This window comes from Bombus vosnesenskii, unplaced genomic scaffold (assembly GCF_011952255.1).
Source record: "Bombus vosnesenskii isolate JDL3184/JDL3185 unplaced genomic scaffold, Bvos_JDL3184-5_v1.1 scf7180000013883, whole genome shotgun sequence".
NCBI classification, from domain to species: domain Eukaryota; kingdom Metazoa; phylum Arthropoda; class Insecta; order Hymenoptera; family Apidae; genus Bombus; species Bombus vosnesenskii.
Window position 1 is genome coordinate 912,777 of NW_022883264.1, and position 12,834 is coordinate 925,610.

At 42.4% G+C, this 12,834-nt stretch overlaps 1 protein-coding gene across 13 annotated transcripts in view; it reads right to left on the bottom strand.

The window, feature by feature from the left end:
* The window catches only part of LOC117239191 (cyclic nucleotide-gated cation channel alpha-3-like), a 220,574-nt gene that overhangs the window by 88,957 nt on the left and 118,783 nt on the right, over positions 1-12,834 (bottom strand). For 12 of the 13 annotated variants that reach the window (XR_004494380.1, XR_004494372.1, XR_004494374.1 and 9 more), the window contains 5 exons: positions 11,841-12,079; positions 9,093-9,307; positions 7,794-8,049; positions 6,752-7,006; positions 5,742-5,872 (listed from right to left, as the gene is read on the bottom strand). Coding sequence is in view for 2 of the 13 variants with exons in the window: in XM_033504592.1 (XP_033360483.1) it covers positions 5,742-5,872; positions 6,752-7,006; positions 7,794-8,049; positions 9,093-9,307; positions 11,841-12,079 (1,096 nt within the window). In the remaining 11 variants the exon portion in view is untranslated. The remainder of the gene's footprint in view (positions 1-5,741; positions 5,873-6,751; positions 7,007-7,793; positions 8,050-9,092; positions 9,308-11,840; positions 12,080-12,834) is intronic. The other variant, XR_004494373.1, reaches the window with a different exon arrangement.

The following is a 12,834-nucleotide window of genomic DNA, read 5'->3' on the forward strand; positions in this document are numbered from 1 at the left end:
ATGAAATACTTTGTGCAAGATATCTAGCACGAACGAGTTATGGCAATAATTACCTACGTCTTCTCATTAGTTAGAATTTACTGCAGGTTCCATTCCTCTAAATCGAATGTTTAATAATCTCATATAAATCAAGTGATGAATTCCAGCATATATCGTACAGAGGTTGGCCTGTCGCAAGTGCGACAAGCAATCGTTTTGTACGCTGTTACGAGTACTTTTAGAAGCCTTTTTTAGATTCTTTGTCCAGAGACACGGAACGTACGATGTACATACGTTTCTGTAACAATCTTCTACGTCGAAACAATGTTTCTCGAGGCAAATTTACTTTTTTAAACAGAGTGTTGTATAAATTTCTACAGATTTGGGTAGATCTGGTAATGATAAACGATTCCTGCCTATTTAACAAAATATCTCTGTGAAATGCACGAGAAACAGCACAGAAATTAATCAAACTACGCCTTACGTTCTCAAAATGTCTTTACCTTTGTTCGATTCTTTATTCAATTATTCTTCAGTTTCCTTTTCTCATTTAGTTTTAACGTTGCCTCAGCATCAAAGATCGTTAGTAATTAGATTCCCTTGTTGCATGCAAATGCAAGCGAAAGAACATCTGTATCCATGCTGAAATAAAAGAGCAAAATCCTCAAACTCGATTTCCTCCAAAGCCAGACTAAGCACGATAAACTAAAAATTGTGCTTTCTCTGTTCACTCCTTCTCCGGACGATCATGCTCTTCGCAGTTGTATCGCTAATTACGGGGCGTTTTGTATGCAGTGCATATTCCTTACAAAGGCAACACGGTCGTGCAATTATAATCGTCTAACCAGCAATCCTTCTTTGGTCAAATACGTCCGTTTTATACGACACTTAGGAAAAAGTGCGAAGAGACAGTTGATGGCACTGACATTGCGAGTTCAAACGTCACTGTGCGCGGCGTCAGACAGGGGAACGAATATTCAAGATACTTCAATCGAATCGGAGAGGACGGGCAACGCGAACAAAAGATTCGACGAACAGATTTTCGCCGACACGAGGTTCCTGATACCAAGTTTCCGGAAAACTGCACGTTATGTGCATTTTTTTCTCCACGCGAACAAGTCTCCGGATACCCAAGTTCCAGGAAAACTGTATGTTGTGTGCACTTTTCCATCCTTTTTCCAAATGCTCGTTCGAGTGCCTCATTGTGCGCATCTTGCGCTGCGAATTTACCCCGTTGGCTTCGTCCTCTTTTTAACGACGCGCACAGGAGTCTCGAGGGCTGTTGGTTAATTAAAATTTTGAAATTCTAACTCGCGTCGAAAATGGCGCGCTGAAGCCCGTCCCAGGGTTTAGCTACCGCCGTCAAACACTCTCTTTGATCTTCTGTTCGGCCTTGCGCGCGTTCCACCCAAGTCCTGTTTAAATGCCGCTGCAAAGCGGATCGAACGCAATGTCGCAGGAATGTGGAGAATCCTCTTAAGGTGAGATTTCCTATAAGCGTCAGACGCGTTTATGTGGACAGACAAAGAGGCGAATCTACGTATCTACGGCGTACAATAATTTTTTTACTATCATCGCAGCAACGCTGCTACGATCCGGTATCCCGGACGAAGAATGCAATTAAAGTCTTACGTGTAAACAGATTAAACGTGACGAGCGCACGTTAAGTTCGTTTATGGCAACGTCTTTGGTATGCCCATGCTGTCAAGCGTCTTGAAAATGTCCGACCATCTGTTCACGGAACAACGCGTTAATATGAAATTATTTGCGTGTGCATAAACCAAGCGATCGACAAATTAATGTTAAGAATGTGGATGAAATGTTACGAAGGCAATCGCCTACAAATAGGCGAAGAGATTTGAAAAAGGAAGACGCGCAAGATGACGGTGGGTTCGATCCCTCGAGCCAATGAAAACATTTGACGTATCCGTAAACTTGTGCCATGAGATTTTTTCAGCGTGTCGAGTTGCATCCAGCGTGAGGTCATCAGCGACGTTGTTGCATCCAGTGTGAGGTCATCAGCGACGCTGTTGCATCTGGATGGATCGTATTTCACAGCATATCTCAGCTTCTTTCGTTAAAAGATTATAACGACGTATGCATCGACGCTTAGGTCTCGTGATGCATCTTCGAATGAACGTAGTTCGATATCGGTCAAGGACACTCGTATCGGTGTAGGAATTGGATGTGCTGTTAGTCGGTGATGAAGATTCGATCGACATGCAGGTTTCAACGTGAAGAGGGTGTCATTGATGCCAAATATAATGCGCTGAATAACGTGTCGTCAGAATTTCTCAAGAAACTTGTAAGGAAGTCGATCTACGCTGCGAATGCCTTCAAAAAAGAAGATTACTTTCCGCGATCGTGAGTGGCACGTCGATTAACTCGATGGAAATGTAATAATATTTTCTTGTTGCTCAACGACTACGAGAATAGGTCGAGTCCGGGCAATGCTCGACAGCGAAGCAATCTACGTCGCCTCGTTCTTTATCGATCCTACGCAACGCGACGAGAAGCATTAATGCAATCGTGCTAATTAACTGTCCATGATTAAAATGAAAAGTCTCGCATCGATCGAGGAACGGTGTTTCCGGTCAAGACATTCTGACAATCAAGGGAAATAAATCTTTTTGAAAAGAACATGCGTCGCTTCATAGCACCCATCTATCCCCAAAAAGCATTACTTTATAAGAACGAGCTCTTTCGAAGAACATTTTCTTTTCCGGGAATATGTGTTCTCCCTAAGAACTCGTTTTCTAATACGAAAAGGGCTGTCCTTTTTTTCATTTAAATAATCGAAGTCAGAACTCGAGTTTAATTGTATCAAATGGATCGTACGACACTCGGAAAACAAAATAGTATATCATATTTGTCACCTTTCCTTTGCTATCGCAGATAGAATTTGGGGGATTCCTAGCCGTGCTTTTTTCATTCAAATAATCGGAGTCGAAACTCGAATTCGATCGTGTGACACTCATTCAAACCGTGGGAGCGATATTTAACTACTTTCCTTTGCTATCGCAGATCGAGTTTGGCAGATTCCTAGCCGTGCTTTTTTCATTCAAATAATCGGAGTCAAAATTCGAATTCGATCGTATTAAATAAATCGTGTGATTCCTGTTACGCCATGCGGCTTGCCATAGATCATATTCTTAACTGTCGGTCGCGGCACTATAATGTCGCAGACGGATCGTCGCGGCTGCCCGGCAAAACAAACATTGTAGTGGCAAACATTGTAGTGGTTCATTAAGCAGGGCGACCTCCAGAAACGTCGATTTGTGGCCGTTATTTTATCTGCCGTAAAAGAATGTGCCGTGATCCGAAGGTAGTGGGGGTCGCCTTCCAGAAAGAATCAGAACGTTTCGAGAAGCCAAACAGTCAACACATATCTTATATCGCGCATTACGTAGTCACATTTCTTTTTGTTGTTCCATTTATATCTTTCTAGTTAATAAGTTGTTGCAATAAACATTAATTTAGTTGTGTTAATTCTGTGAAATTTCATTGAACTACCCTTATTATCATAATCGAAATAAGGGAATCGATCAGCTCGTGGCGTCGATTGTTTAATCGTAACGAGAACTAACAACTCTCGTTGACGTGATATCTCGCGATCGCGTCTCTCCGCGAATGATCGAAACAATTCCTATCCACACTGGTTATCAATCATATTTGGCACCTTTCCTTTGCTATCGCAGATCGAGTTTGGCAGATTCCTAGTCGTGCTTTTTTCATTCAAATAATCGGAGTCGAAACTCGAATTCGATCGTGTGACAATCATTCAGACCGTGTGAGCGATATTTAACTACTTTCCTTTGCTATCGCAGATCGAGTTTGGCAGATTCCTAGCCGTGCTTTTTTCATTCAAATAATCGGAGTCGAAACTCGAATTCGATCGTGTGACATTCATTCAAACCGTGTGAGCGATATTTAACTACTTTCCTTTGCTATCGCAGATCGAGTTTAGCAGATTCCTAGCCGTGCTTTTTTCATTCAAATAATCGGAGTCGAAAGTCGAATTCGATCACATTAAATCGATCGCGCGACGTTCGAACAACAAAACAGTTGATATATTCCAATATAAATGATAGATATATTTCATATTTGGCTATATTTCTTTGCGACCGTAGGTCGAGCTTGAGAGATTCCACAGTGTACACGCGATTTAAAAAGTTTCCATTGGACATTGATCGACCGAGCTTTCCACTGTTCGTTTTTCGACTCGCTGGGTCAAAATTATCGCGCGGTTATATACATAAATGATCCTCTCGGAGAGGCGTGGGGGAAGCGAGACAGAAGCTGCAATTACGGCAAATGTTGTTTTCGTGTTCCTATCCCCGACTAAAACGTTGCTTAATGCGTTTTTACAACGGGCGAGAAAAAGTCGAGCAATCTGTATCTCGGAATGATCATGGGCGCGGATCTGCCGGCGATTTCGCTGCGTAAAACCACGTCCATTTTTGTTTGTCGTCGACGTTCTATCGGCTGCATTAAGAGTACGCGTTCATTCTTGCGCCTCCTTTCATTCCCGCCGCGAATATAGTTAATGCTCGCGATTCATCAACGGCTGGTCGAGTAAAAAACACTCGCTTTCGTGGATAATCTGTTACAAGCGTCTCCCGGCATTTTCGTCCTCTTACGGCTGCCTCATCCGGATAAAAGAGAATCTCTTCCGTGTTAATACGCCGCAAATTATTTTTCCGGTTAATGTTCCCCGAGCAATTACGTCTCTAATTATTTTCTCTCAGAATCTGCAGTTCTTTCAACCTTAATACCGATTTTACAGGTACTAAGCAAAGTTTACTATTCTATGAAATTCCTTAAAAATCGCAACGAACCGGATGATGCCGCGTGAAGTATGCAAAACGCGAATTTCCGTCTCCAGCCGGTCAAGTGTTTAGCATTGTATAACCGAGAGAACTGAAAGTTAGTGGACAGGTATGAAGACATGAAAATTTCCAGCTGCCCCACAAGGTAGCCAAACACAGGGGCAATATCGTGGCCCTTGGTCCACGGAAAGGACAATGTGCAAAGGCATTATAGAGTTGCCCGGTGGGCAGAGATGCTCGCGAAACTGCTATTTTGCATCGTCAAACTGCACCGTTTACTTCGATTTAACCGGGTCTCGCACAGCACGCGAAATAACACGTTTCTCGGTCCGAACGAAAGACGAAAGTGTAGTTTGCAAATTTCATCCCGCCTCTGTTAACCGTGCAGAACAATCAGGTTCGTGAAAGCCAGCTTCTCTCTCTCCCTCTCTCTGGAGAGTAAGCGTGGCGGAAACTGCGAGTAGCAGTCGAGTTTTATAATTAAGAATGCGGTTTGCCGTCGCATTTGTACGAGCTTCCTGGCCCTTTCTGGCCATCGCAGATGTTGCGGTGGCCATCTTCGTCGCTGCGCAGCGCTGAATTTTAATTTACAAGCGGGATGACCGCGTCGTTAGGTAACTCCCATTCGCGTTCCTCGCACTCTCGCGAAACAACTTAACGTCTTATTTCGTTTCTCGTTAAGCGAAATATCTGAACACGTGTCGTAGCAAGTTTTCACGCGCGTATCGCGCCGGATACGTTCAACCGCCGCGTGTGTACGAACAGAAAGGTCCTCCTTTGTCCCGTGTTTAAGGCAAATGTTTAAGGCGAACGTTTCTCAAAACGGAACAATCGCGCCTGGCATAATTCAGATCGTAGTCCGTGGCGCGCGATTTTTTCGCTATGAAAGAGAAGCAAGCGCGAGCGAAATAATTGGATTTGCTTTTCACTCACCCTGGAACTCCTTCCTGGCCGCGCTGACGGAAGTGACGATGTTGGCCACGTGTCCCAGCACCGTGGCGAACAGCAGCAGACCGAACAGCAGCTGAGCTATCACGAACAGATACTCGCCCTTGCTTCTCGGCCTGCAAAGCGAAATGGAAAAGCGTGATTCGACGACGTCATGCGTATTTCCTTTCGTCTTCCAATTCTTCAAGGCCAACTACCAAAGCATTTTATGCGCATCGCTTAAATCGCTAAGTTTTATCATTCGTTCGTCTTCCTACTGATTTTAGAGACATTTTTAGACTGATTTTAGATTTTAGAGCTAGTTGAACATCGACGATCGAAGGAGATCGGCATAAACGTAGAAACGATCCGGCTTTCGCGAGGAACAAACGAGCAGAGAAGCTTTCGAAACGGTGTATTAAACGGACAGGAATATTTCATATTACGTCTCTTCTTTTTATGTCTTTCGCTTTTTGTTTTTTCGTTGGCTGCACGTACACGCGACATCGGCACCTCGAAGGTGCTTCGCACGTTTACCGCGGTTATATTCCATTCCAACGCAAATCTCTGAGATACAGAACATTTCCGTCTTTAAGCTTTACTTATCTTTCTCAATTCTCCTATCGCAGTATGAGATGTTTTGTTCCTTGAAACGTGTTTCCAAATAATCTGCTGTGAGAATTGTTCGCTCGCAAAGAGGACCAAGAGTGGTCATTTTATAACGTTGGAGATTCCAGCAAAACTCGTGATCCTTCCGCGGAAGGCAGCGCGGACGACAATACAGTGAAATAGGGAGAAATCGAATTACCTGCAACGTTAGACGCTCTAGAACGTCCTGCGAGAATTTCTCGCTCTCAAGGAGGACCAAAAATGGCCATTTTTAAACATCTCTCTACTTTAAACATCTCTTCTACTTTATAACATTCGGGATTCGAGCAAAGCTCTTGATTCTCTCGCGGTAAGCAGCGTGGACGGAAATACAGTGCGACGAAACAGGCAGAGGAAAATCGAATTACCTGGGCAGGTCACCGATGGTGGTGAGGGCCAGCGTGCACCAGTAGTAGCTCTGCAAATATTTCTTCACCACGTCCGCCGTCTCCGAGTCGCTGAATACCCAGTTCTTACTGCCGAAGCCGTTGTTCTTATCGATAATGTGATAGAGGCACCCGTTCCAGTGAAAGATCACCAGTAAATAATGTATCAAGGATGTGGAGCGGAATAAATTCGGATAGTTGGTGTGTCGCTCGGTTCTGTCCATGAACGCCCAGAACCTGTGTGTGACAATGCAACAAAGAAGATCGCGTGAGATTGTAACATGCTCGTCACGGTGTTTTCCTTCGTCAATCGAATGGAAACCTCGAGTAAGGGTCTAGATCAGCTTTGGCATATTTTCAGAGACATCAGATTCTACGTTCGCCCTGTACCATGGGTTTCAGACGTAATTCGAGCATAATTTATTCCAGGCAATGATCGGGTAGCTATTGTTTCGTCCGATATTCAGAGTATAATTTTGTTACGTTCTTGTCATTCACGAAGCGACAATGTTTACGCAGAATTTCGAGTTTAATACGGACAGACTTGTAAAAGTGACGAGAGAGAGTGAGCTCGAGCGAAGGATCCAAAAATAATGTGCCCTCGCAAGTGCCGTAAGAAAGTTTGAGCATTCGATTGTTCTGCGCTATCCTAGGAAACTTTCTAAAGGAAAAAGACGAGGAGAGGAAAGTAGGTGATAAACGGAACGTGGTCAATACACGAGCATAGTTCGGCAACCTCCATTCGGTATATGGTTAAGCAAAACTTGCATCGTTTCTCACCCAATGATACTTCTCTAACGTCGAAACGCGTCTCAAGCTTCATCGAAATATACAGAGATTATTCCATCGATACGCGCGACTTCTCGTTTCAATTTCGTGTCAAATATCTTACCCGATCGTTGCGATTCTCTACCGACTGTTAAAATTAAAGATTAAATATAAATCGATTTAACGCGTTGATTAAACGTAAGATATTCTGTCGGCTTGTTCGTGGAACGTGCAACAAATCAAGATTCGCACTCACCGGTATATTTTCACGAGCCTAAAACCTCGAAGTATACTGTTGAATCCTATAGATAAGTATAAAAAGTCGAGGGGCAACAGGCACAGGATGTCCATGTAAAACGTAGTGCTGTTTGTATAGTGATTTCGCAGCTTCGTCGCGTCCGTTTGCAAGACACCGTCCTCTAAGTACCCGGTTCGAATGTGAAACACTATGTCCAGCACGTATAAAAAATCGGAAAAGTAGTCCAAGCAGAACCACACCCAGCGCGTTTCGCCTAAATAACATAAAATCACATTTCCATTTTAGATACGTAAGCATTTTTAAACCATACAATTCTTACACGCTATTAGATATCAATAATACTTTTTTCCTATCAGATAATTACAGATACAAATGTGATAGTCCAATCGATTTAATGAATTATACTTCGCATTCATATCGAGATGTTAAAGTATATTCTCATATAAGCAATCCCAAGTTAAACTCTTTAAACAATTCGAGACTAGCATACATAATCCTATAAGTCTATAAGTGAGAGCTTTTTAAGCTTTTAATTCTACGAATCCACCGTTTTTTTGTACGAAGCTTTGCACTAAGTGAAGCATTTACTTGGAGGCGAGCAATGGGATGTTACGTTTTCTTTCTTTCTTTCTTAAGCACCGGCGAATCGCTAAGAATCATTTCTTAAGGAGATAAGCGAGAAAATCAAAGTAATTTTAATTCTGGAAACTCAAATTGTCTCGATAATAAAATATCTGATCTACGATGATTTTCAATCATTTTCACGAAGCTTTACACATACATATATCTGATAGGATTATCTTCGGTAAGTCGAGTTATTTTCTTATTCTTCTATTCTCCATTTCCCGATAAAGGAGCAAATCTTTCTTCGTTAAAATCGCACTTTTACGTATACCATGGAATTGTATTGTCGATTTAAACAAATATTAAAATAAAATAAAAATAAATAAAATTGAATTCCATACTTGTTTCATATTTCCATTCCGACAGCGCATCTCCGTCCGCACTGAACGCACGCGTATGCAAATTACTTTTTATTATATTTACGGACGAACAGCATAATAAGCTGACCAATTTCTTAAATCACGAAAATTGTCAAGAGAAACATCTACGTTTAAAGGATCAATTAGAATTGCTGCTGTAAAAGGGTGAAATAAGGCACGATAAAGATATAATTAATACTTTGTCAATCGCTGTAAACTTAACATAGGCGAAAACGCCTCGACGAGATGTGCCCGTTCTTCCGAGACAAAACGTTCGCATGGAATCTGTCGAGTCGCGGAGCAAAGGACTAACCGTTTATCTCTTGGAAGGCGACCCTGTAGATGATGACCCAGAAGTTGTAGAGAAAGGCAAGGGAGACCACCATCGACCAGTAATAACAGAGACGTCCCGCGGGATCGAAGATGAAGGACCAATTAGGGGCACCCGTACGAAAACCCTTTGTTCCTGCTTGTCCAGGGTAGCCTCTATTACCGCGTTGTTGCTGCTGTTGCTGCGCCGTATACCTACTATGGAAAATTAACAGCACAATGACTCGTGAAAACATAACGCGACAAACGAGCAGCTTGGTACGAAAATCGAGCAAATTCGCTTTTCCGAAGAAATTGCACGCGATGAAGTTTTACAATATTTTAATACGAGGACGCTCGAAACCAGAGATACTCCGGTTTCGAAAGTTCGTAATCGCGCAACGATGCTTTCCTCTTTTTTAATTTCGCAATCGGATTTTGTACTTTAACTTTCAGAACGATCTCCGTGTCCGAGTGCGCGGGACATTTTACAGGATTAAAGTTGAAATATCTTTCGTACTAGGTCGTTTTTCGAACCAAGTAGTTTAATATTTTTTTTTTCTAGAGGATTGAAAAATGCATCGAATCGCGTGAATAAATGTACAGTTTCGTTTTGCGAGACGAACGCTATCTTGGAATCTCCAACACGCGTCCAACCTGGATACGAGTATTTTACGATTATATGCTTTTCTTCTTCTTCCATTTTTTAACGTTCTCTAATAGCGTTCTCAAGGGATACAAATATAATAAATAGAAGATATATTACGTGTTTTAAATTGGGCAGAAAGATCCGAAGATCTTAATATCATAGAAAATCGTCTGGGGAAGTCTTAATAGGCTATTGTACGAAGCAGCATAATGGAAGCAATGTAATGCTGTTCCCGAACTGAAAGAAGCGATTTTACAACGCCGACGAAACTTGGATCAAAATTATATAACGAAGCTTTACAGAAGTTTGCCGAAAGATCTTATCGTTTCGTTGGAGATAAATTTTAAATATATATATGTATATTCTTTAATAGAAAATTACTCTGAAGTTGCCATCGTTTTATTGTGTCATGCAATCCCTTCCTACTAGTATAGTTACACTAAAGCGAGGAAATAGCTTTTCTAGAAATTCGCACAATTCCATTATTTTATCCTGCGATGCGGCAATATTATTTTTGAAAATCTGTGTCTGTTTACATGAATTTTATACCTCTATATCGAAAAATAGATAAATAAAAGAAACCTGCAATTCGCTAGAATAAACTACGTATTGCCAACGTGGAGGAAAGAAAACGGGACTGTATCGTTTGTTCTGATAGGAAATCACCAGGTGGAAAACATCGAACAATTTATTATCGTGAAACGCGTATAAACCAGCCTGCGATGCATATTGGAAATTGCTTCAAAATTGATCACGCCGTAGAAAAATTATAAGAAATAAGCTTTCGATTCTTTTGCAAAAATATGTTGCTCCACGTCCCTGTTCCTCGATGAATTTCTATTCGCATAAATCAAATATCGTTACAACACGTTACTCGATTGCAAAGCCGATTCCTAGGTCCACGTTCTCGCGACAAAGTGGCGCCGAGTTGCTGGTAGCTAACGTAATGGACAGCAATGCACGCGCGCTTTACAAGAAATGGTTGTTAGAGTCGAATACTTTTCAAATAATCCATGCTACCACGATTACCATTCGTTCCAGCTCACAGCCGGATTCCAACGTTTGTTCCATGCCACAACGCGTGCACTCGACGTTTTCACGTAGCACGAGCGTTTGTTGCTAGATATTTACCACTTCAGGTTACCATCGAACGCTAGATTTCCTGCCGTCAAACACACCATGCCTGAGTAACGACCGACAAAAATTACGCCCCCGGCTCACCACCGTACATTCGCCATTTCACGCCGCTGCGGATGCATTCGTGCACTGCAGGCATTGGTCTGTGTCACGTGCTGCAGACAACAGGCCTGGCATAGAATACACGAACGCAAAACGAACTTGCCTTGGATACGACAACCAGACACCTAACTTTCCGTTTATCCGGCTGTGTCAAAGTGACTCGAGTCGCGTAACTGTGCCTCGGAGCGCGTACATAGCTCAGACGAACGAGTGGTCCGTAAAAGTCACGCGGAAGCGTATCGACGGGAGCGAGAGAGCGCGAAGAACGCAGCGCACAGATGAGACAAACGCTTGAATATTTTAATGATTTTCTAATAATTCTCCGCGTTTACTTCACATTTTCTTCGTGCAAGTTACGTTGTAGATTTATATCAATCGTTGTACCACAAGTTCGAACCTTGGTGACAAAGAAAGCGTTTATAGTTCTCGCAGCAGCCGATTGACTATAGCTTTGATCCAAGTTGACTCGCTTCAAGCACAGCCCTTATTACCCGAGTATCCAAGCACTCGGAATACTCGTTGTTATCCTCCCGCTGAAGAACAGGATATGAGCCTGAAGATCCAGGTATCCGAGTACTAGAATATCCGGATTCGACTTTTCTTTCGTGATTACTCAAATATACGTACGAGAAGCTTTTCTTCTACGCTCGAATTAATAGATTCGGCAGACCAACTTTGCTTAAATTTATGATATAATATAATGTAATATAATATAACCAACAGCTCATTTTCTGATTGCTTATTCGAGTACTCGGGTATCAATCGACCTGGCGTATCCGAGTGCTGAAGAATTCGGGTGCCCGTAGATCCTAGCGATGGTAGGGGACGGTGTCTCGAGCGAATACGACGCGGTCGGATACTCACGTCTCGGTGCCGTTACAGCTGCTATTGCTGAGATGATTGACGGATGCTGGCGTGTGCAGGTGCGACTGGTCGCGCGAGGAAGTGAGCGCGACGGTGTAAGGCAGCTTGAATCTGCCCCTCAGCTGGTCCCTCCTCTTCGGTTTGCGGCTTAGGTCGAACTCACTGGCGCCGCGATTCACGTAAGCCCCCTGAAGCGAGTCGCGGGACGAACTGAAATATCGCTGCGGTACCGAGTACACCTGTAACATATTCGTAGGATTTTTCTTCTTATTATTATTACTCACGAGCATACAAACCCTTTGGTACGCAATTCCACAGTGAGTGTTTGGTTTTAAAATAAACGGAGGGAAAATTTACAGTGATAGAATAAAATGTTACATTTAAAAAGAAAGGAACAAGAAATGGAGGGTATAATAACGAAAAGCATGGTGCAGTCGAATGGAAAATTCGATATCACGTCTTATAAAGTTCTTGCTGCCTATACTCGTCTCGGGATTACTTTGTGTTGCGAACTTCTGCAAATTCGAATACGAATGTCGAGTTCCGAGGAAAGCCTCGCGGAACAAATTCTGGACGTTAACGGGGTGGTAGAAGACACCAGTTGAATTGTAATAAAATAAACGTCAGTCGATTGGACAATGATAAATGCGTTTTAGTTGTTCAGCTCATCTTCGTTAGGGAAAGAGTTTAAACTTAAAATGAACGTGGATATTGCGATACAGTTCTGCGATTCGCTGCAAGGGTGAACCTACAACTAAATAAAGGGCGAAAGTATAAGCTGAGTGAAGTATAATCTGAATTTTTCTCTATCGTTTACCTTCTTTTTATCATTTACTCGCTATATCAATTGTCCAAACGAAAGAATAATATTAGCCGTAAACACTATGCTATTAAGGATCCTCCAAAAAAGATACAGAAATTATTTTGCAATTAAGAGATGACAGACACGCCTCGGTCGATCATCCATTTATCTCTATGAAAAGTCACGAACCGA